We start from the raw sequence: 25,772 nt of genomic DNA, 5'->3' as shown, positions 1-25,772 counted from the left end.
GGGATCTTATTGAAAGTCTTCTGAAAATCCAAATACATTTCATCCACCTGTTCCCCCATATCTATTCTGCTAGCTACATCCTCAAAAAACTCCACCAGGTTTGTTAAATATGATTTCCCTTTCATAAATCCATATTGGCTCTGCCCAGTCCTACCATTATTTTCTAAGTGTCTAGTTAACACATCCTTCATAATAAATTCTAACATTTTCCCTACTACTGATGTCAGGCTAACAGGTCTATAATTCCCCATTTTCTCTCTCCCTCCTTTCTTAAATAGTGGTGTTACACTTGCTACCTTCCAATCTGCAGGAACCATTCCAGAATCTATAGAATTTTGGAAGATGACCACCAATGCATCCACTATCTCTACAGCTAGCTCTTTCAACACTCTGGGATTTAGATCATCAGGTCCAGGTGATTTACCAACTTTTAGTCCCGTTAATTTCTCCTGTACTACTTATTTGCTAATACTAATTTTTTTCAGTTCCCCATTCTCGCTGGTCCCTTGGTTTGCTAGTATTTCTCTAGATATTCCATTACTCTTCTGACTTGTGCCTTATAGATGGTGGACATGCTTTGGGGAGTCTGGAGATGAGTTACTCACTTCAGAACTCCCAGCCTCTGATCTGCTCTTGTAGCCACAGTATTTATATGGCTTGGCCAGTTAAGTTTCTGGTCAATGGTAACCCTCAGGATGTCAATGGTGGGGGATTCAGCAATGGTAATGCCATTGAACAACAAGGATGGTTAGATTCTCTCTTGTTGGAGATGGTCATTGTCTGAAACTTGTGAGTCGTGAATGTTACTTGCCACTTATCAGACCAAGCATGAATGTTGTCCAGGTCTTGCTACATGTGGGCAGGGACTGCTTCAGTATCTGAGGAGTTGTGAATGGTACCAAACATTACAATTATCTGCGAGCATCCCCATTTCTGACCTTCTATTGGATGGAAGGTCATTGATGAAGGAGTTGAAGATGATTGGGCCTTGAACACTACCCTGAGAAACTCCTGTAGTGATGACCTGGAGCTGAGATGATTGGCCCCCAACAACCAGAGCCATCTTCCTTTGTGCTAGGTATGTCTCCAACCAGTGGAAAGTTTTCCCCCTGATTCCCATTGACTTCAATTTTGTGAGGGCATTGTGGTGTTACACTCAGTCAAATGCTGCCTTGATGTCAAGGGCAGTCACTCTCACCTTACCTCTGAAAATCAGTTCTTTTGTCCCATGTTTGGACCAAGGCTATAATGAGGTCTGGAGCTGAGTGGCCCTGGCAGAACCCAACATGATCATCAATGAGCAGGTTGTTGCTGAGTAAGTGCCGCTTGATAGCACTGTCGATGACACCTTCCATCACTTTGCTGATGATTATAATAGACTGATGGGGCGGTACTTGGTTGGGTTGGATTTGTCCTGCTTTTTGTGTCCAATTTGCCACATTGTCTTGTTTCCTGATATCACGTGGAGTGAATTGAATATCATTGGCATCTGTGATGGTGGGCACGTCAGCAGGAGGCCGAAATGGATCATCCACTGAGCACTTCTGGTTGAAGATAGTCGCAAATGCTTCAGCCTTGTCTTTTGCACTGATGTGATGGGCTCTACCATCATTGAGGATGGGGATATTTGTGGAGCCTCCTCCTCCGGTTAGTTTTTTAATTGTCCATTGCCACACACAATTGGATGTTGCATGACTACAGAGCTTTGATCGGATCTATTGATTGTGGGATTGCTTAGCTTTGTCTATTGCATGCTGATCCGCTGTTTAGCATGCATGTGTTGTAACTTAACCAGGTTGACACTTCATTTTTAGGTATGCTGCTCCTGGCATGCCCTCCTGCACTCTTCATTGAACCAGAGTTGCTCCCCTGGCTTGATGGCAATGGTAGAGTGAGAGATACGCCAGGCTATGAGGTGACAAATTGTGGTTGAATACAATTCTGCTGCTGCTGATGACCCATAGCACCCCGTGGATGCTCAGTTTTGAGCTGCTAAATCTGTTCTGAGTCTATCCCATTTAGCACGTTTGTAGTGCCATACAAATACAATGGAGGATGTTCTCTGTGTGAAGATGGGACTTTGTCTCCCCAAGGACTGTGCAGTGGAGACACCTATCAATACTGTCATGGACAGATGCATCTGCAACAGGTAGGTCAGTGAGGACAGGGCCAAATAGGTTTTTCCCTCTTCTTTGTTCTTTCAACAACTGCCGCAGGCCCAGTCTGGCAGATATGTCCTTCAGGACTCAGCCAGCTTGGTCAGTAGTGGTGCTACCGAGCCACTCTTGGTAATGAGCATTGAAGTTCCTCCACCTAGAGTACATCAGACAGAAGTGCCGAGTTGATGATCCACCTTGGCCTCCTCCTGAAGTCCCCAGCATCACAGATGCCAGACTTCAGCCAATTCGATTCACTCCGCGTAATATCAAGAAACGACTGAAGGCACTGGATACTGCAAAGGTTATGGGCCTTGACAATATTCCGGCAGTAGTACTGAATGCCTGTGCTCCAGAACATGCCGCACCCCTAGCCAAACTGTTTCAGTACAGCTACAACACTGGCATCTACCCTGCAATGTGGAAAATTGCCCAGGTATGTCCTGTACACAAAAAGCAGGACAAGTCCAACCTGGCCAATTACCGCCCCATCAGCCTACTCTCAATCAGTAGTAAAGTGATGGAAGGTTTCATCAACAATGCCATCAAGCGGTACTTGCTTAGCAATAACCTGCTCAGTGACACTCAATTTGGGTTCCGCCACTCAGCTCCTGACCTCATTACAGCCTTGGCTCAAACATGGACAAAAGAGCTGAACTCAAGAGGTGAGGTGAGAGTGACTGCCCTTAACATCAGGGCAGCATTTGACCGATTATGGCAACAAGGAGCCCTAGCAAAACTGAAGTCAATGGGAATTAAGGGGAAAACTCTCCGCTGGTTGGAGTCATACATGGCACAAGGGAAGGTGGATGTGATTGTTGGAGGTCAATCACCTGAGCTCCAGGACATCACTGCAGGAGTTCTTCAGTGAAGTGTCCTGGGCCCAACCATCTTCAGCTGCTTCATCAATGACCTTCCTTCAATCATAACGTCAGAAGTGGGGATGTTCGCTGATGGTTGCACAATGTTCAGCACAATACGCGACTCCTCAGAATCTGAAGTAGTCCGTGTAGAAATGCAGCAAGACCTGGACAATATCCAGGCTTGGGCTGATAAGTGGCAAGTAACATTCACACCACACAAGTGCCAGGCAATGACCATCTCCAACAAGAGAGAATCTACCCATCTCCCCTTGACATTCAATTGCATTACCATTGCTGAATCCCCCACTATCAACATCCTAGGGGCTACCATTGACCAAAAACTGAACTGGACCAGTCATATAAATAACGTGGCTACAAGAGCAGGTCAGAGGGTAGGAATCCTGTGGCGAGTAATTCACTTCCTGCCCCCCCAGTGCCTGTCCACCATCTACAAGGCACAAGTCAGGAGTGTGATGGAATACTCTCTACTTGCCTGGATGGGTGCAGCTCCAACAACATTCAAGAAGCTCGACACCATCCAGGACAAAGCAGCCCGCTTGATTGGTACCCATCCACCACCTTCAACATTCACTCCCTCCCCCACCGAAGCACAGCGGCAGCGGTGTGTACCACCTACAAGATGCACTGCAGCAACGCGCCAAGTCTCCTTAGACAGCACCTTCCAAACCCGCGACCTCTACTAACTAGAAGGACAAGGGCAGCAAATGCATGGGAACACCACTACCTGCAAGTTCCCCTCCAAGTAACACACCATCCTGACTTGGAACTATCTCAGATATTAGTGAGGAAGACTTTGCAGGGTCAACTGGGCAGGGTTTTCCATTGTCGTTTCCAGTGCCTAGGTTGATGCTGGTGGTCCATCCGGTTTTATTCTTAATCCTTATTTGACATTTCCGTAGTGGTTTCATAGAACTTAATGGCTTGCTAGGTCATTTCGGGGCACAGTTAAGGGTCAACCACATTGCTGTGGGTCTGAAGTCACATATAGGCCAGACTCGGTAAGGACAGTAGATTTCCTCCCCTGAAGGACCCCCTGATGGGTTTTTACATGATAGTTTCATGATTATTATTGAGACTAGCATTTTATTCCAGATTTATTAATTCGTTCGTTCATTCATTGCAGTCATCTTCTTCTTGGAAGGTTGACTGCCATGCATCTCCACCTCTGTCTGTGTTGCCCTTATACATTCCGCATAGATCAGTTGCATCCAGTCCAATATATCCATCATCCATTTTCTCCTCTGCTTCCCTCTCCTATGTTTTGAATCGATTTTTCCTTCCAATAATTGTCTATGTCTACCTTCTGCTCAAATGATGTGACCGAAATAATTTATCTTTTGCTATTTGATGTTATGCACTAATTTCCTTTTTTCTACAGCATAGCATTCTCCAGAATGGCAGTCAACATAAAAGGGAACCCAAAAATCTTCTACTGGCAGGTAACAAGTAAGCAGGTAGTAAGAGGTGGAGTTGGGCCTATTAGGGATAAAGAGGGTAATATATGCTTAGAGGTGCCAGACAAGGCTAATGTGCTTAATGAGTACTTTGCATCAGAGTTTACTAAGGAAGATGAATCTGACAAAATATTGGTAGAAGTGGAGAGATTAGAGGCAATGGAAAGGGTAAAAATTGAGATGGGGGAGGTACTGTAAAGGCTGGCTATGCTTAGGGTAGATAAGTCACCTGGTCCAGATGGCTTGCATCCAAGTTGCTAAAGGAAGTGGGGATGAAGATAGCAGAAGGGCTTGCCATAATCTTCCAATCTTCCCTGAATATGGGGGAGGTGCCAGAGGATTGGAGAGTGGCAAATGTGACACCCTTATTCATGAAAGGGTGGAAGGACAGTCCTGGCAACGACAGGCCAATTAGTTTAACATCAGTGGTGGGTAAGGTATTAGGAACAATAATCAGGGAGAAAATCAGGGAGAAGTTTGAGTTCATTAAGGACAGCCAGCACTGATTTGGAAAAGGGTGATAGAGTCAGAGAGTCATACAGCACAGAAACAGGCCCTTCGGCCCATCGTGTCTGTGCCAGCCATCAAGCACCTACCTATTCTAATCCCATTTTCCAGCACTTGGCCCAGATCATGCAGGTCATGCTAGGCCTCCGCCAGCCAAGAATGAGGCACATTAATTTTGTTATGAACATTGATTTTAAACTGTTACTGGAGTGAAGAAAGGACTTGCTTTAAAAAAGAGTTGCCAGATCTTGGCTGGAAACACATTTGCATATTAACAGACAGCGTTTGGAAGGAGAAAGGACCATTCCCTGACACATTCAACCCACAATGGACTTTTGATCACCAGACGTTGAAGATGGGGGAGCTCGCATTCCAGGTTGACTGCTAAGATGACCGAATACACAAACAGACATGGTCAAACCATCTAGTCACATGACTAACCTGCTGGGCAACCTGAGTTTTTACAATTTGTACAGACAGTTTGGACAGAAATCAGAATGCTCTTACACTGAGAAGGTCTCTCCTGGCTGGCTCACCGCAGCCTCTCCTGTCTGCCTGCTCCCATCTCTTTCTCACAGAATTCCAAGTCCACTGAAGACGTGTGAATCCCAAGAGAGAAACATCTCCGACAGTGACCAAGGTTTAAGAAGAATACTGGGCCCCAACGAAAAGCAAGATCTACCTATAATCAAGGACTCTACAGTGAGCTCAAAGAACCATAACAAAAACTCTTCAGATATTTCCTCAAACTTTTCCACTGTATATTTATTCTGCTCTTTTCTGTCTCTATCTGCATGTGTGTATTGCATGCGCATGCTAGCATGGGCGCATTGTGTATCCGTAGGCGTTAACCAAATTTGTGTTTTAGTTTAAGTTTAATAAATTTCAACTTTTCTTCTTTAAACCTAAGAAAGCCTGTTTATGCTGGTTTCTTTGCCTTATAATTGGAAAGCAGTGAACAAGGATTCACCAAGGGGGAGCTAAAAACACAGTGTGTTTAAAATTAAATCCTGTTACAGTAAGACCAGGTGAAGGCTGAAAGGGAACCCTAGACCTCTTGGAATTTAATACTGACATGTGTGAGGTGATGCATTTTGGTTTTCAGGTGGTTGGACTGGTGGAACCTAAGTGAACCTCACAATAATGAGGCCAACTGGGCATTGTGGGCAGCAATGTGTGCCGCTGCCTGTGCATTGGCTGCATCATGTTCCAGCTCCTCCTCCTTGAAATTGTCTGAAGAGGCTTTGTGCTTTGCGCCTTGTTCCTTCTGCAGGTCCAAACCTGGCTGCTGTGCAGTGTTGCGCAGAGCGCAGCATGTCTCTGCCATTCTGGGGATCCTGGCTGCAGCATACTGAAGGGCGCCTCCAGACCTGTCCACCTGACGTGTATCTTCAGCCTATTGATGGTTTGCTCAATGACACATTTGATTATCATGTGGTTTTCCTGGGCCTCGTTGGTTGGATTCCTCACAGGTGTCATCAGCATGTTTTACATGGGTATCCTTGTCCCTGAGCAGCCAGCTGGTAAGTCTGCTTTGAGGTGCCAAGAGATTAGGGAGGGTGCACTGCCACAGGATAAAAGTAGCATGGCAGCTGCCCGGGAATTTTGTGTACAGCTGCATAAACATTCTTTTGTGGTTTATGGAGTGGAAGCCCTAGGGGTTGAGGAATACTCCTGGATGATCTCGGGGAGCCTTAATTGCCACATGCATGTAGTCGATGACGCCCTACACCTGTGGGAAGCCAGCTGGAGCCACAAACCCTGAGCACCCAGTCATTCTGGCTGGCATCATTGGTGGAAAAGTTGACATAATTGGCTGCACTGGCAAAAAGCCACAGCCATCTGTCTGATCGATCTGTGGATCGTCGACTGCGAGATCCTACAAATGTCTCTGGCAAAGCCCTAGAAAGATGCAGATGCAACGAAGTTGAGGGTGGTGGTGTCTTTCACAGCCACTGGTAAAGCGTGGCCACCAGATCCACGACAACAGGACTTGTTCCCAAGCCATTGCAAACATTACAAATGTCTGGCACTATTTGAGGCGTCCCTGAGCCTCCTGAGGCACTGGTGTTTCAACACGTCGAGGATAATTCTTCTCTGCCTGTACATCCTGTGTGGCAGGTATGGCCTCCTGCAAGCTTCACCTCTCTGCTCATCCCCTCAGCCCTGGGGAGCTGCAGAGCAGCAAGCAGCAGGCTGTTGCTGCTCCTCCTGCTGCTGCTGCTCTTGATGGTGCTGTTGTTTGTCATAGAGTCATAAAGCTATTGTTTTCTTGAGTCAGCTATGGTACAGAAAGAGACAATTCGGCCCATCAGGTTCATGCCAGTCCTCATCTGAGTGACACAGCATAAGCAGCAGCCATACTGATCTGATAGATCAGAGCTCCAAAGTGCAAATCAGACACACAAATCTCCAAAGTTGTTAAAGTAACCTCTCAGCAGAAGTACTGTGAGCAAAGTTTTTCACACAAGCAGGCAAGAAAGTAGCTGTGAGATTTCAGAATTTTAGAATGAAGAATTGCAAATGTTAGACCTTTATTCAAAAAGGATGTAAAGATAAGCCCAGCAACCACAGTGGTGGGAAAGCTTTTAGAAACGATAATTTGGGACAAAATTAACAGTCACTTGGACAAATGTGGATTAACTAAGAAAAGCCAGCATGGATTTGTTAAGGGCAAATCGTGTTTAACCAACTTGTTTGAGTTTTTTGATGAGATAACAGAGAGGGTTGATGTGGTGTACGTGGACTTCCAAAAGACATTTGATAAAATGCCACATAACAGGCTTGTCAGCAAAATTAGATTAGATTAGATTAGAGATACAGCACTGAAACAGGCCCTTCGGCCCACCGAGTCTGTGCCGACCATCAACCACCCATTTATACTAATCCTACACTAATCCCATATTCCTACCAAACATCCCCACCTGTCCCTATATTTCCCTACCACCTACCTATACTAGTGACAATTTATTATGGCCAATTTACCTACCAACCTGCAAGTCTTTGGCTTGTGGAAGGAAACCGGAGCACCCGGAGAAAACCCACGCAGACACAGGGAGAACTTGCAAACTCCACACAGGCAGTACCCAGAATCGAACCCGGGTCCCTGCAGCTGTGAGGCTGCAGTGCTAACCACTGCGCCACTGTGCTGCCCAAGGAATAAAAGGGACAATGTCAGCATGGATACAAAGTTGGATGAGTGACAGGAAACAGAGAGTAGTGGTGAACAGTTGTTTTTCAGACTGGAGGAAGGTATATAGTGGGGTTCCCCAGGGGTGGGTGTTAGGCCCACAGCTTTTCTTGATCTATATGAATCACCTACACTTTGGTGTACAGGGCACAATTTCAAAATTTGCAGATAACACAAAACTTGGAAGTGTTGTGAACCGTGAGGAGGATAGTGATAAACCTCAACAGGATTTAGACAGGCTGGTGGAATAGGCAGACACGTGACAGATGAAATTTAATGCAGAGAAGTGTGAATTGATTTATTTTGGTAGGATGAACAAGAAGAGGCAATATAAAATAAAGGTACAATTCTAAAGAGGGTTTGGGAGCAGAGGGACCTGGGAGTATATGTGTTCAAATCATTGAAGGTGGCAGGGCAGGTTGAGAAAGTAGTAATAAAGAATAGGGGATCATGGGCTTTATAAATAGGGGCATTGAGTTCAAAAGCAAGGAATTTATGATAAGCCTGTATAGAAAGCTGTTTCGGCCTCAACTGGAGTATTGTATTCAGTTCTGAGCATCACACTTTAGGAAGGATGTGAAGGCATTAGAGAGAATGCACAAAAGATTCACGAGAATGCTTCTAGGGATGAGAAACTTCAGTTATGTGGATAGATTGGAGAAGATGGGGCTGTTCTTCTTGGAGAAGAGAAGATTAAGAGGAGATTTGATAGAGGTTTTGAAAATCACAAAGGATCTGGAGAGAGTAGATAGGGAGAAACTGTTCTTGTTGGTCGAAGGGTCGAGAACCAGAGGGCACCAATTTAAGGTGATTGGCAAAATAAGCAACTGCGACATGAGAATTTTTTTTTTTACGCAGCGCCTGGTTAGGATCTGGAATGCGCTGCCTGAGAATGTGGTGGAGGCAGATTCAATCGAGGCCTTCAAAAGAGATTCAGATAATTATCTGAAGCAAAAGAATTTGCAGGGCTCTGGGGAAAGGCGGGTGGGTGGGACTGGGGGAGTGGGACTACGTGAGTTGTTCTTCCAGAGAGCTGGCACAGACACGATGGGCTGAATGGCCTCCTTCTATGCTGTAACTGCTCCATGATTCTATTTATTGGCATATTTCCCTGTCATGTCTTCAGCCCCTCATTTGGCGCTGCATTCTCGCCTTGCTTTCAATGGGGAGTTTCAGGAATCTTGGAAAACCCATGGACCAACTGTTAAATTGCAAAAGCCATGTTAATATTGCTGTTATTGAGCTATTAATGTATTGAAATTGACAAACTGCCTCTCCTGAGGGGTTGTTCTCACACTGCCTTGCACGCTGCAGTTAAATGTGAAAGTCAGTGGGTTGGAGCTTCCCAACGTGTTGTCGATTTCCTTGGATTTAACCAACCACAACGCCCCCACCCGCTCCTGCATATTAAAACTTAGCCCATTGTGTCTAAAAAACACAGGAACAGGAGTAGGCCATTCATCCCTCAAGTGTGTTCTGTCATTCAATCAGATCATAGGTGATCTGCATTTTAACTGCAGTTACTCACCTTGGCTCCATAACACGGAGCAGGTGCAATCCAAGGGCTGTAAATCCGATGTGGTGTAAATCTCAAACTGCAAAGGGTGAATATCCTTTCACTATTGTAATACAGAACCAAACTATCAATATACATTGTGCAAGGAAAATAGATCAGAAAACAGCATTGCTTTAACTGTTATAAAATGGGAAAAATCAAAGTAAATGTTTGCATACAGAGGATTATCAGAACATGAAATGCTTTACCACAATGGCCACTGAGACAGAGACTGTCACATCATTTAAAAGTATAAGCATATGAAAAGGAAGAATATAAAAGGATGTGGGGAAAGTGCAAGAAAATGAAATAGATAGCCCCAGTTGAAGTAGTTACACCAGCACAGGCACAATGGGTGAAATTATCTTTTATGTTGTAAATTCTATGACTATAATAGAACTGCAATAACAGGCAAAGACCATTTTACAGCACAAAGCAAATCATTAAACCAACGACTGCTTAAGGCACATTAATAACAAAATCTACACTGATATAAAGTGAAATAAAATTCAAATTTCACCTTTCCTTAAAAGTTCCACAAATAACTGACCGGAGCAAATCACTTGTGTAGGCTGTCATCAACTATAGGAAAATCGTACAGCATGTGATTAACACACATTCATTTGTTTCTTCCAGCAAAATTAATCTTCTGTTCAAATTACAGAAAAGGACTTGAAAGCATTTAATATCCTCTACAATTTAAAAAAAAAATTCTGAGTTGTGGGCATCATCGCAAGGCCAGCATTTGTTGCCCATCCCTAATTGCTCTTGATAACTGAATGGTTTGCTAGGCTATTTCAAAGTGCAGTTAAGAGTCAACCACATTATTGTGGGTCTGGAGTCACATGTAGGCCAGACCAGGTAAGGACAGCAGATTTCCTTCCTTAAAGGACATTAGTGAACCGGATGGGCTTTTACAACAATCAGTAATGATGCCATGAAGCTATCATCAAGACTAGCTTTCAATTCCTAATTTTTATTAATCAATTGAATTTGAGCAGGGAGGTTATGATGGAGCTGTATAAAACGCTAGTTAGGCCACAGCTGGAGTACTGTGTACAGTTCTGGGCACCACATTATAGGAAGGATGTGATTGCCCTGGAGAGGGTGCAGAGGAGATTCACCAGGATGTTGTCTGGGCTGGAGCATTTCAGCTATGAAGAGAGACTGAAAAGGCTAGGGTTGTTTTGCTTAGAGCAGAGAAGGCTGAGGGGGGACATGATTGAGGTATACAAAATTATGAGGGGCATTGAGAGGTTAGATAGGAAGAGACTTTTTCCCTTAGCGGAGAGGTCAATAACCACGGGGCATAGATTTAAGGTAAGGGGAAGGAGGTTTAGAGGGGATTTGAGGAAAACTTTTATCACCAAGAGGGTGGTTGGAATCTGGAATGCACTGCCTGAAGAGGTGGTTGAGGCAGGAACCCTCACAACATTTAAGAGGTATTTAAATGAACACTTGAAACGTCATTGCATACAAGGCTACAGGCCAAGTGCTGGAAAATGGGATTAGAATAGTTAGGTGCTTGATGGCCAGCACAGACATGTTGGGCCAAAGGGCCTGTTTCTGTGCTATGTAACTCTATGACTTTAATTAACTGGATTTAAATTCCATCAGCTGCTGTGGTAGGATTTGAATCCATGTCCCCAGAGCATTCAGCCTCTGGATTACTAGATTTGGTGACATTACCAGTGTGCCACTACCGCCCCTGAAAGTTGAATGTTTTCCTGATCAAAACCGCGATCACATTTAAGTCTGACTTGTGTTTAAGATGGGCTAAAACCTATAAATATTTCAAGTTATAATTAATTGTTTTTGCTGTTTTATGAAAGATTAATATCAAACTATAGAACCTTTTACCTTCTTTCCTTTCTTGACATCTTCATCCATTGTGTTTTCACATCTATTCTGAACTCCTAAGCTTTCTTATTTGCTTAAGATTTTTGCTGTCACATGCAGGAAACTCTTAGCCGACTCCACCAAACGTGTTCCGACGTGAAACTGTTAATAGTTCTTCCTCTCCTGGAACTTATAGCAACCTACATCAAACTTTTTAAGAATTATGCACCTTCTGTGTTTGATTTGCTATATTGTTTATGGAAAATAGAGTAAGTCTAACTATTTTTTGTTCATCGGCGTGAAGAATATCAGTGCTGGGGAATGCATGATCTTCCACTTCGAGCGCCTACACTGAGCACCCTGAGATGCAGAGGAAAGCTGCCTTTATTCTGCCCCAACAATATGCTTCAGTGTCCGCTTGCACCAGGGTGCCTTTTATCCTTCATCAATCATGTTCAGAGAGATACTATCATTTAGTGCCAAATTAAGGAAAGTTTTGTGCTGTAGGTTGATGACTACTAGGAAGTAGATGGAACTATCCAAAGAAAAACATTGCAAATGCTCAGCAAATGAGGCAGAACTATGGAGAGAGTGGAAGACTTAGGCCGCAAAATTGAGCTCTGTAGCAAAATGTCATCTGCGCATGCACACTTCTGGTGCAACCCATACCGAATGCTATCTTTTGTAAGGGAGTTAGCACGGGTGTTAGAAGCATGTCCTGGAAGTATGCTGAGTAGGCAGATTATGACGTCAGTCAGTGTGCAATGGTGATTTGACGCCAGCACTGCCATTTTTGAGCTTGTTGCTCCAGCTAATGCCTGCCATGGGTTTCGTTGTGCTATCTTAAGCAACACAATGAGGTGCGTGGATTCCAGTTCTTTGAAAATCTCTAGGTTTATTAATAGCTAAACTAGTATATACACTACAGAGCAAACTATATGCAGAACCGTTGTCTGGAGTGGTACAGTTACAGAGTCACTATGGCTTCTAGTCACATGACAACATCCTGGTACTTAGCTCATTAGCATACTGAGTTCTTAAAGGGAAATCACTCTTAAGGCAATCATACAACAATGCCCTCTCTTAAACATGTACATCTGGATACGCAGGACAAACCCTCCATCAGTATAATTTAAAGGTTTGAGTTTGTAGAAGTGCTTGGTGGCTTGAAGAGTTTATTAGAGTTTGTGAAGGCAACTGGTGAAGTTGGTAAACTTTCGCCCCTTGTCCTTCTTGACCTGTCTGCAGCCTTTGACATGGTTGACCACACCATCCTCCTCCAAGGCATCTCCACTGTTGCCCAGCTGGGTGGGACTGCTCTCATCTGGTTCCATTCTCATCAATCTAATCGTAGCCAAAGAATCACCTGCAGTGGCTTCTCTTCCTGTTCTCGCACCATTTCCTCTGATGTCCCCCAAGGATCTATCCTCAGCCCCCTCCTATTTCTCATCTACAAGCTGTCCCTCAATGACATCATCCGAAAGTACAGATTAGTTTTCATCTATACGCTGATGTCACCCAGCTCTTCCTTACCACTATTTCTCTTGACTCCTCCAGTGTTACTAAATTATCAGACTGCTTATCTGTCATCTAGCTGGGTGAGACTGCTCTCACCTGGTTCCATTCTCAAGAGCAAAGATTTCCTCCATTTAAATGTTGGGAAGGCTGAAGCCATTGTTTCGGTCCAAATTGCGTTCCCTAGCTACTGACTCGATCCCTCTCCTTGGTAATAGTCTGAGATTAAGCCAATCTGTTCGCAATCTTGGTGTCACATTTGACCACCAGATAAGCTTCGTATTTGTTCCATCACTAAGACTGCCTATTTCCACCTCTGTAACATCGCCTGACTTCGCCCCTGTCTCAGCTCATCTGCTGCTGAAACCCTCATTCGTGCCTTTGTTATCTCTAGGCTTGACTATTCCAATGCAGTCCTGGCTGGTCTCCCACATTCTACTCTGCGGAAACTTGAAGTCCCGTTTCCCTATCACTTCTGTGCTTGCTGACAAACATTGGCTCCCAGTTAAGCAACATCTTAATTTTAAAATTCTCATCCTTGTTTTCAAACCCTTCCATGGCCTCACCTATCCCTATCTCTTTAATCTGCTCCAACCCCACAGCCTCCAAAATATCTGTGCTCTTCTAATGCTGGCCTCTTGAGCATCCCTGATTTTAATCGCTTCATCATTGGCGGCCACACCATCTGTTGCCTAGGTCCTAACTTCTGGAATACCCTCCCTACACCTCTCCACCTCACTTTCCTCCTTTAACACACTCCTTAAAACCTACTTCTTTGACCAAGCTTTTGGTCATCTGACCTAATGGGCTGGAATTTATAGTTCCGCCACGGCAATCGGCGGTGGAGGACGGACCGCGCATTGCAGAGGTGCTGCGATATCAAATGCGGCGGCTCATTTAAATGACTGGGGTGGACCCCCCACCCCAATGACGTGGAGGGGTCAGGCCTGTCCATCCCCAGTAATGGTGTCAGCTGCCTGTGCACAGGTGCTGATGCCATTTTTCAAGGGCTTCAAGCCCTTCCATTTAATTTACATTTTTAATGCTAAATGCAATAAAGAAATTTAAACCCATTTAAATTGCCTGTCTCCCACCCCCCCCCCCCCCACATAATCATAAAATTAATTACATGCCCTCTCCCCCCCAAAACACTTCCCCTGCCCATCTGACTTCCCCCCACCCCCCCAAAGTACATATATTTTACACTCTAACACTTCCCACCATTCCCTACACCAATGATATTATTTTGACCCCATTCCCCCCACTCTTGCACAGAGAGACCTACCTGCTCCCCCCTCCCCACCAGTGTTCTGCCTCAAATCGGGGATCCGAAGGCACGGAAGTGCTGGCTACTGGCACCGATATCACACCGGGACAGATGGCAGGAGCGAGAAGGTAATTTATTCCTTTATTTAAATTAATTTAAATATGTAAATTGTGCTCCCATCTTCAATTGTCAGGGGAGCCGCCATGAGGCCTCGCCGCCACCGGCAATAGTGGGCTGGGCCTTTCTGGCGTTGAGGCCTGTGGTGGGCCTCTCCCAGAGGCATTTTCTGGTCCCCCCCGCCACGACCTCGATGTTGCGGGGTCTGTACAATTCAGCCCAATATCTCTTTTTGTGGCTTGGTGTCATACTTTGTTTTATGATGTTCCTGTGAAGTGCATTGGGATGTTTTATTACGTTAAAGGTGCTATATAAATGTAGGTTGTTGTTGTAGTTGTTGTTGTTGAAGTCATGAGGGAGTGGTGGTGCACTTATAGCAGGCCTTGGTTGTGACTTCAAGAATTCTGCACAAACCAGTCGCTCTCAGGCATGGGTGCAGTAGTAGGCATTCCCCTTGGAATACAGCATGACTTGGAGAATGAATAGAGGCCACGTAGAGCAGGACAAGCTGCTCAAAAAGGGAGGAGGAGGAGAAAGACTCTCAGCAGGAGGCCATTTTCTGGCCCCTGCTGTTACGTTTCAGCTAGCCAGTCCTGTCTGTTGCCGCCCATGCCAAGGTGGTGCAGTCCGAAGCCATGGCTTCTAGGCCCAGAGCTACTTGAGGATATCCTGCAAAGCTTATAGTAGGCCTTGGTTGTGACTTCCCAAGTAAAAGTCAGCAGTCTTCCACCAACCATGCTGCAGCCTTTGGGGTTACACTGCATAGGACACTAGGCCAGGCACTAATGGAATGCACAAGGATAATTAGTTGATTTTTGTATGGAATACTGGATGGTTTGTTGAATAACGTTGATATGGAATGGTTGTCTTATGGTGGCTTTTATTTCAGCATTGTGGCCAAGAGGATGTTGTGATGGTCAGTAACAGAGGGATACTAAGGTATGGACTGTTGGTGAATGGGGATTTGGGTTTGTGCTCACTGTAACTGTAGTTGAATGAAGTGATCATGGACAGCCCCGCCAGAATGGGGATGTGCTGGTTGCTTCCTCCCTTCGTCCTCCTAGTCCTGCTCCACTTCCTCCTCTTTCTCTCCTCCTCCTGAGCTGTTCGTCATATCCATGGTGCCAAGAGCCATTCCCGAAGAAAGGCCAAGTTTTGCAGGATGCAACAAATAACCACAAATCAGGACACCCACCCCATTGAGTAAAAGACTTGAACTCCAGAAGTGAGGTGAGAGTGACTACCCTTGACATCAAAGCAAAATTTGTTATTTAATCTCCCTCTGCCCTACCTTCCCCTTTGTTCTCTCCCCTACTCCCCTCCCCTTCACTTGCTTAAAACCTAATTCTTTTCTAACCTTTCCCAGTTCTGATGAAAGGTCACAGACCTGAAACATTAACATTGCTTCTCTCTCCACAGATGCTGCCAGACCTGCTGAGTATTTCCAGCACTTTTTGTTTTGCATCAGAATTCCAGCATCTGCAGTTTCTTTGCTTTTATTATAGCAAGCCACTCAGTTGTATCAAACCACTATGAAGTCTAAGAAAAGGAATGAAATTGGATGGACCACCTGGCATTGACATGGCACCGGAAACGACAACGGCAAACCCAGCCCTTTTGACCCTGCAAAGTCATCCTTACTAACATCTGGAGGCTTGTGCCAAAATTGGGAGAGCTGTCCCACAGACTAGTCAAGCAACAGCCTGACATAGTCATACTCGTGGAATCATATCTTACAGACAATGTCCCAACACCACCATCACCATCCCTGGGTATGTCCTGTCCCACCGGCAGGATTAGACCCACCAGAGGTGGTGGCACAGTGGTCTATAGTCAGGAGGGAGTTGCTCCGGGAGTCCTCAACATTGACTCCGGACCCCATGAACTCTCATGGCATCAGGTCAAACATGGGCAAGGAAACCAATTCACTCCACATGATGTCAAGAAATGGCTGAAGGCACTTGATACTGCAAAGGCTGTGGGCCCTGACAACATTCTGGCAAATGTACTGAAGACTTGCGCTCCAGAACCAGCTGCACCTCTAACCAAGCTGTTCTGGTACAGCTACAATGCTGGGATCTACCCAGCAATGTGGAAAATTGCCCAGGTATATCCTGTACACAAAAAGCAGGACAAATCCAACCCGGCTAATTACCACCCTGTCAGTTTACTCCCGGTCATCAACAAAGTGATGGAGGGGTCATTGACAGTGCTATCAAGTGGGACTTGGTCAGCAATAATCTGCTCACTGATGCTCAGTTTGGGTCTGCCAGGGCCACTCAGCCCCTGACCTCATTACAGCCTTGATCCAAACATGGACAAAAGAGCTGAACTCCAGAGGGGAGGTGAGGGTGACTGCCTTTGACATCAATGCAGCATTTGACCGAGAATGACTTCAAGGAGCCCAGCAAAACTGGGGTCAATGGGAATCAGGGAGAAAACTCTCCACTGGTTGAAGTCATACCTAGCACAAAGGTAGATGGTTGTGATTGTTGGAGGTCAGTCATCTCAGTCCCAGGAGTTCCTCAGGGCAGTATCCTAGGCCCAACCATCTTCAGTTGCTTCAACAATGACCTTCCCTCCATTATAAAGTCTTGGGCTGATAAGTGGCAAGTAACATTCATGCCACACAATGACCATCTCAAACAAGTGAGAATCTAATCAGCTCCCCTTGATGTTCAACGTCATTACCATCGCTGAATCCCCCACTATCAACATCCTGGGGATCAGCATTGACCAGAAACTGAACTGGAGAAGCCACATAAATGCTGTGGCAACAAGAGCAGGTCAGAGGCTGGGAATTCTCCGGCAAGTAACTCACCTCCTGTTTCCCCAATGCCTGTCTACCATCTACAAGGCACATCAGGAGTGTGATGGAATACTTTCCACTTGCCTGGATGGGTGCAGCTCCAACAACACTCAGGAAGCTCGACACCATTCAGGACAAAGCAGTCCGCTTAATTGGCACCCATCCACCACCTTTAACATTCACTCCCTCCACCACTGACACACGGTAACAGCAGTGTGTACCATGTACAAGATGCACTGCAGCAACTCACGAAGGCTCCTTTGACAGCACCTTCCAAACCTGCGACCTCTACCATCTAGAAGGGCTAGGGCAGTAGATGCATGGGAACACCACCACCTGCAAGTTCCCTTCCAAGCCACACACCATCCTGGCTTGGAACTATATCGCCGTTCCTTCACTGTCGCTGGGTCAAAATCTTGGAACTCCCTTCCTAACAGCTCTTTTGGTGTACCTGCCCCACAAGGACTGCAGCGATTCAAGGCATCTCACCACCATCTTCTTAAGGGCAATTAACGATGGGAAATAAATGCAGACCTAGCCAGCGATGCCCACATTCCACGAACGAATAAAAAAAACTCTTGGTGCACAGTGGCACCAGTGTGTATCATCTACATGTTGCACTGCAGCAACTCCCAAGACTCCTTCGACAGCACCTTCCACACCCATTGACCTCTACCACCTAGAAGGACAAGGGCAGCAGATGCATGGGAATACCACCACCTGCAAGTTCCCCTCCAAGCCACTCAGCATCCTGACTTGTAATTATATCACCATTCCTTCACTGTCGCTGGGTCAAAAACCTGAAATTCCCTTCCTAACAGTACTGTGGGGGTACCTACATCAGATAGACTGCAGCAGTTCAAGAAGGCAGCTCACCACCACCTTCTCAAGGGTAATTAGGGATGGATAATAAATGATGGCCTTGTTAGCGATACTCACATCCCATGAAGAGTAAAAAAAATAATCTTTTATTTAGACAAAAAAGTAATGTCGCAAATCTTAAGCACTTGGAAACTGCGTATTCTTTATCCTTTGCAAAATAGTCTTCTTTCTTTGACCTCTTTGTCTCGAGAGACAATGGGTAAGTGCCTGGAGGTGGTCAGTGGTTTGTGAAGCAGCGCCTGGAATGATTATAAAGGCCAATTCTAGAGTGACAGATTCTTCCACAGGCGCTGCAGATGAAATTGGTTGTCGGGGCTGTTACACAGTTGGCTCTCTCCTTACGCTTCTGTCTTTTTTCCTGCCAACAGCTAAGTCTCTTCGACTCGCCACTCTTTAGCCCCGCCTTTATGGCTGTCCACCAGCTCTGGCGATCACTGGCAACTGACTCCCACAACTTGTGATCAATGTCAAAGGACTTCATGTCGCGTTTGCAGACGTCTTTAAAGCGGAGACATGGACGGCTGGTGAGTCTGATGCCAGTGACCAGCTCGCTGTACAATGCGTCCTTGGGGATCCTGCCATCTTCCATGCGGCTCACATGGCCAAGCCATCTCAAGCGCCGCTGGCTTAGTAGGGTGTATATGCTGGGGATGTTGGCCGCCTCAAGGACTTCTGCTTTGGAGACACGGTCCTGCCACCTGATGCCAAGGATTCTCCGGAGGCAGCGAAGATGGAATGAATTGAGACGTCACTCTTGACTGACATACATTGTCCAAGCCTCACTACCGTAGAGCAAGGTACTGAGGACACAGGCTTGATACACGCGATCTTTTGTGTTCCTTGACAGTGCGCCATTTTTCCACACTCTCTTGGCCAGTCTGGACGTAGCAGCGGACGCCTTTCCCATGCGCTTGTTGATTTCTGCATCGAGAGACAGGTTACAGGTGATAGTTGAGCCTAGGTAGGTGAACTCTTGAACCACTTCCAGAGCGTGGTCGCTCATATTGATGGATGGAGTATTTCTGACGTCCTGTCCCATGATGTTCGTTTTCTTGAGGCTGATGGTTAGGCCAAATTCATTGCAGGCAGCCGCAATCCTGTCGATGAGTCTCTGCACACTCTTCAGTGTGAGATGTTAATGCAGCATCGTCAGCAAAGAGGAGTTCCCTGATGAGGACATTCCATACTTTTGTCTTCGCTCTTAGACAGGCAAGGTTGAACAACCTGCCATCTGATCTTGTGTGGAGAAAAATTCCTTCTTCTGAAGACTTGAATGCATGTGAGAGCAGCAGTGAGAAGAAGATCCCAAACAGTGTAGGTGCAAGAACACAGCCCTGTTTCATGTGGACTCTCTACTTGAATAGTCTCTGTGCCAGACATGGCCAATCTGAATTACTTTCTTGTATCTCTTTACTCACGGGGAGATATGTCGAACTCGACCATGGTTTGGTTGTATTTTGAAGAATGATTGAAAAGCAGCTCGTTGGATATCATCTGCTGAGGAACTCGTCGTCTGCCTGGGTTGTGGAGTTCTAGTCGTCCTAGTACGGCCACTGTGTGAGCTACGCACCCATCTGGAAGGCGCTGGCCAGGGACGTGAAAGGCAGCCCAAGTGCCCATGAGGCAGTCGTCGAGGCACAGTGCCTCACTGCCAGCATTGCTGGGGGCCGGGAAAGAAGCTCCACTGTGAGCTGGATGGCGACCACTAGTGCAGCATCAGCCTGGAGGATGCTGATATTGAGGATGATGTGGGCTGGCCCGCTCGCCAGGGTCGCGACCCCTGCTGGACGCCTCCCCCCTTCCCCCTCCCCTTACACCACCTTCCCCCCCCCTTACACCACCTTCCCCCCCACACCACCTTCCCCCCAGCACCCCTTTCCCCCTCCCCCCTGCACCCCCTTTCCCCCTCGCACACCCTTCCCCCCACCACCTCCCCCCTCTGCACCCGCTTCCCAGCTCCCCCCCATACCACCTACCCCCACCCCCTTGCGCCCTTTCCCCTACACCCCCTCCCCCTCACACCCACTTCCCCTGTACCCCCTCCCCTCCCCACCACACCCCCCTTCCCAGCTCCCCCTCGCACCCCCCCGCACCCACTTCCCTCCACCCCCTCCCCCCACATTCCTCCCCCTCGCACCCCCTCCCCCCCGCATCCCTTCCCCCCTCACCCTGTCCCCCCTTCCCTCTCCCTCTATGAAATCACACAGCTTACTTGTTAGGGACCCTGCTCAGGGATAGGAGCTAACAACCCCACTGTCTTATGGGCGTCTCGGGAGAGACCAAGGCTGAGGGATTAAACCCTAACAGAAAATCCGGAGCGGAACCCCGAAGGCGGTCATGTGCCACCTTTGGCATGTTTCCGGCAGTTCCTGCAGCCATACAGGTGTCAAACGTCATGCTCTGCACTCTTTTGGATCCCACTAGGAAGGCCGAAAGGGGGGTTTTGACACTTGGGCAACTCACAACCTCCATACACCCGCCCAGGCATGCGCCATGGAGAGGTCACTCCATAGTCGCCTCACAGCGACCAAAACAACAGGGAAGGCAGCAGTTACGGGTTCTAAATCCACCTCAATTGGCGTAGAGATTGGGCGCCATGGGTTGCCTTTGTCAGTGGGAGAGTTCATCGCATCTCACTGGCCAGCTACCACCTGCTTCAAACCGGGCAGCCCCTGGTCAGTAAGGTTCTGTCCCGGCACAGTCCACCTGCTTCAATGGGTGCTTGGAGCTCAGGGTCAATGTCCAACAAGTGGACTGTAACACTGCACAAAACAGCACGACAAAAAAAGGAAAGAAGGTACCAGCCCTTCGTTTTGCAAGCTGGAACATCAGAACTATCCTGGCCTGTCGGAAGACCTTACGCAAATCAACGATTCTCGGAAGACCGCCATCATTAACAACAAGCTCAGTAGACTCAATGTGGACATTACAGCACTTCAGGAGACACGCCTCCCTGCGAGCGGATCTCTAAGAGAGCAAGACTACACCTTTTTCTGGCAGGGTAGGGATCCTGAAGAACCAAGACAGCATGGAGTGGGCTTCGCCATCAGAAACTCTTTGCTCAGCATGATAGAACCACCTTCAAATGGCTTGGAACGCATACTGTCCATCCGACTGCTCACTGCCTCTGGTCCAGTACACCTACTCAGCATCTATGCTCCAACACTCTGCTCCCCACCTGAAGTTAAAGATCAGTTCTACGAGGAACTCCACAATATCATTAGTAGCATTCCCAATACCGAACATTTGTTCTTGCTGGGGGACTTTAACTCCAGGGTTGGGGCCGACCATGTCTCATGGCCCTCCTGCCTTGGGCGCTATGGCACTGGAAGGATGAATGAGAATACACAGAGACTATTGAAGTTGTGTACCTATCACAACCTCTGCATCACCAACTCGTTCTTTCATATGAAACCCTGTCACCAGGTTTCATGGAGGCACCCAAGATCACGTTGTTGGCACCAGCTGGACCTCATTGTCATAAGGCGAGCCTCTATAAACAGTGTCCAAATCACACGCAGCTTCCACAGTGCAGACTGCGACACCGATCGCACCGTGGTGTGCAGCAAAGTTAGACTCAAACCAAAGAAGCTACATCACTCCAAGCAGAAGGGCCGCCCGCGCATCAACACTAACAGAATTTCTTATCCACAGCTGTTACATAAGTTTCTAAATTCACTTGAAAAAGTCCTTCAAAAAACTCCTGCAGGGGATGCAAAGACCAAGTGGGCCCACATCAGAGAAGCCATCTATGACTCAGCAATGCCCACCTATGGAAAACGTGAGAAGCAGAATGCAGACTAGTTTCAATCTCACTTTGAAGAGCTGGAACCTGTCATAGCAGCTAAGCGCATTGCACTGTCGAACTACAAGAAAGCCCCCAGCGAGTTAACATCCGCAGCACTTAAAGTAGCCAGAAGCACTGCAAAAAAGAACAGCCAGGCACTGTGCAAATGACTACTGGCAATACCTATGCAGTCATATTCAGCTGGCCTCCGACACCGGAAACATCAGAGGAATGTATGATGGCATTAAGAGAGCTTTTGGGCCAACCATCAAGAAGATCACCCCACTCAAGTCTAAATCAGGGGACACGATCACTGACCAATGCAAGCAAATGGACTGCTGGGTGGATCACTACCTAGAACTGTGCTCCAGGGAAAATGTTGTCACTGAGACCACCCTCAATGCAGCCCAGTCTCTGCCAGTCATGGATGAGCTGGACCAACAGCCAACAAAATCAGAACTCAGTGATGCCACTGATTCTCTAGCCAGTGGAAAGGCCCCTGGGAAGGACGGTATTTCCCCTGAAATAATCAAGAGTGCCAAGCCTGCTATGATCTCTCAGCACTCCATGAACTGCTTTGCCTGTGCTGGGATGGAGCAGTACCAAAGGACATGTGCGATGCCAATATCATCACCCTCTATAAGAGCAAGGGTGACCGCGGTGACTGCAACAACTTCCGTGGAATCTCCCTGCTCAGCATAGTGGGGAAAGTCTTTGCTCTAGTCGTTTTAAACAGACTCCAGAAGCTGGCTGAGCGTGTCTACCCTGAGGCACAGTGTGGCTTTCAAGCAGAGAGATCCACCATTGGCATGCTGTTCTCCCTTCGACAGCTACAGGAGAAATGCCGCGAACAACAGATACCCCTCTACGTTGCTTTGCAAAATAGTATAGGCTGAACAAATGCAAAGCAGTATAGCTGAATAATCACCGACATACATTTCCACAAAGAAAGTTTATCAGACCACTGAACAATATCATTACTATCACTATGAGACAGCTCACCACCACCTTCTCAAGGGCAATTAGGGATGGGCAATAAATGCTGGCCTGGCCAGCGACGCCCACATCCCATGAATGAATAAAAAAAAACTATTGCCATTGTCTGCTACTGACCTGTGAAGATATATTTGTGACTTACAAAAGGAACTTTTGCTGCGTAGAGCAGATTCTTAAACCAATAACGTAAACTGTTTAAGCCATATAACTGCATGCATGCATGATTCCCACAAACTCAAATCTTAGTCACTTTTTAAAAATTCCAACCCCAGACCTGTGTGTCACAGCTATGACAGAACTTTAGCCTTCTATGGAAAAAATTTTAACTTTGGATCAACACAACACATAATTGATCGATATTTCCAACAAAGTAATATTTTTCATTTACATTTCTGAAAGAGGTTTGAAAAGCTTATACTCTTTGATGGATGCGAGCTTCCCTGAAGGAAACTGTGGGCGTGTGAACCTCCAAATTCTGCATTGTATCTGACACACAAAAGATTTAAAATGTTTGAAGTTATAACTAGTTTGGACACAAAGTTATGAAAGATTAATGTCAGCTTATTGAAATTTTTACCTTCTTTCCTTTCTTGATTTCTACATCCATCGTGTTTTCACATCAGTTCTGAACTCCTGAAGTTTCTTGTTTTGTTCTTGTGCCGTTACATGCAGGAAACTCTTGGTTGACTCCACCAAATAAGTTCTGATGTAAACTTTTAACAGTTCTTCCTCTCCTGGGACAGATAACAATATATCAGCCTATTAAAATCCAGCAAACATTGACAATATCCATGTCTGCATTGTTAGATATATCTAAAAAGATATTTTCATTTTGACATGAGCACTGATTTTTTGTAAGGTTAAAAATAATTTAACAGTATTTCATAAAATAGTGATACATTGATTTGAGCCCCTTCTTAAATGCTGTGCTGACTTCCTTACGTCACCAGAAAGGCTTTACAGTAACTTCCTGTGGAAATGTCCTTTCAGTACCTCCTGTTGGCTAACTGGTATTGTTTCGTGACCATGGCACAAAGTAGAGCAGGAAATGATTCCAATATCAGCCATTTTCAGAGCAAAGTTACTTTGTTAATGTACCGTATATAATAGAACATTTGTGATCCTTTTGATTTCACAATTCATGAATAATATTTTGATTGAGACTTTTGGTAGGCTCAATGTTTATTTCATCCTAAATGAATCTTGTGTTCATCAAAATCATTTTTCCAATCATCAGTGACATGTTTGTGCAAAAATAATCACCAAGGTTTGGTGTCACACTGTTAAAACCATTACTTAAAATGCCAGTTCTAGATATCTGCCATTTCATGAACCATTTCTATGGTTGCATGGACCCAGTGGACTGAAAAGTTCACTGTAAAGGAAATTGTCCTTTCTTTTATGATTAAAAAAAATTAAAAGTTTGACATTTACATTCTCATCCCTGTTTCCAAGAACCTGCCCTTTTGATCTAAATATATTTTGAAAGCAATAGAAACACGGTTTCAAAAAGTACGACATGAGACAGTCAACCTGCAAAAAAGGAAGGAATTAGATAAGTTAAAGATGATTTGGTTGGTATGTGCATGCATTGGGTACTTGGAATTTCAAAAAGAAATTGATAAGGTGCTAGCTACATAGGTCTGTTGTCTCAATTATGGCACTTGTTATTGAAGAAAATATGGCAGAATAGACAGGAAATTGTATAAAGAGCAGAAAACAGAGAATAGTAGTTAATCATCTTTTTGACATTGCAAGTATGTAAACAGTCCTGTACCCAGGTGTGAGTGCTGGGTCAAATTTTTTTTGCAATGTATATAAATCATCTGCAATTGGGTACAATATCAAACATTGCATGTACATAAAAATAGGGAGGATGGTTAACTGAAGTAGACAGTAAGTGACTTCATTAAGACAACGACAAGCTGGTAGATAGACAGCTGAAGAAATTTAATGCTGGGAAATGTGAAGTGATACATTTTGAGAAGAAGAATGAGAGGTGTTATGTACTTAATAATAAAACTTAAAGTTCCTATTAAACTTTAGAGGAGCAGAAAGACTTAAAAGTTCAGAGACACAAATCTTTAAAAGTGGCAGGACAAGTTAAAAGCTGTTAAATAAAAAGAGAATGTGGGATCCTAGATTTTACAAATAGGAGCATTAAGTACGAAAGCAGAAGGGGAATTCCAAACCTATGTAAACCATTATTTTGGCTGCAGTGTCTAGTTTTAGGGTGCCTTATTGTATGAAGGACATCAAGACCATTTAAGGGCTGTGATCAGTAGATATTTATTAAGTAAAGGTATCAAGGGGTATGGAACAAAGGCCGATCTATGGAGTTGAGAAACCGATCAGCTATGATCTACAGGCATGAGGAGCTGAAAGATCTACTCCTATTCTTACATTGCAGAAGAGGTTCATTAGGAAGCTTTATTCATGCGGAGTGACTAGAGAAACAGCCCCCCTTTTCATTATAATAAACAAGAGGAAGAGGAGATCTAATAGAGGTGTTATAAATTATGAGAGGTTTGGATAAGATAAATTGGAATAATTTGTGATTCTGTAACATGAACCTAAGGTCATCACTGAAGCATGTAAGGACAGGATAGGAAATTTTGCTTTTTTAGCACAAAGGGTTATTCAGACATGGAATTTTCTACCAGAAATACTGGTGGAAACAGAGTCCAGAACAGCTTTTAACAGAAAAGAAAGACTTGCATTTTTGGTTTTCATAATCACCAGACAGCTCAAAGTGCTTTACAGCCAAAGAAGTACTTTTGAAGTTTTGTAACGTAGGAAACACGGCAGCCAATT

At 45.5% G+C, this 25,772-nt stretch overlaps 1 protein-coding gene across 1 annotated transcript in view; it reads right to left on the bottom strand.

Moving 5' to 3' along the window:
* Window positions 1-23,683, bottom strand: part of ccm2l (CCM2 like scaffold protein) — a 94,943-nt gene extending 71,260 nt beyond the window's left edge. The window contains exon 1 of the mRNA XM_068048346.1: window positions 23,536-23,683. Within this exon, the coding sequence (XP_067904447.1) occupies window positions 23,536-23,565 (30 nt within the window). The 5' untranslated portion in view covers window positions 23,566-23,683. The remainder of the gene's footprint in view (window positions 1-23,535) is intronic.
* Window positions 23,684-25,772: the final 2,089 nt, after the last annotated feature.

The sequence above is a fragment of the Heterodontus francisci genome, chromosome 16 (assembly GCF_036365525.1).
Source record: "Heterodontus francisci isolate sHetFra1 chromosome 16, sHetFra1.hap1, whole genome shotgun sequence".
In the NCBI taxonomy this organism is placed as follows: Eukaryota; Metazoa; Chordata; class Chondrichthyes; order Heterodontiformes; family Heterodontidae; genus Heterodontus; species Heterodontus francisci.
Note: the sequence above shows the minus strand (reverse complement) of the source record. Positions and strands in the feature narration are given on the sequence as shown.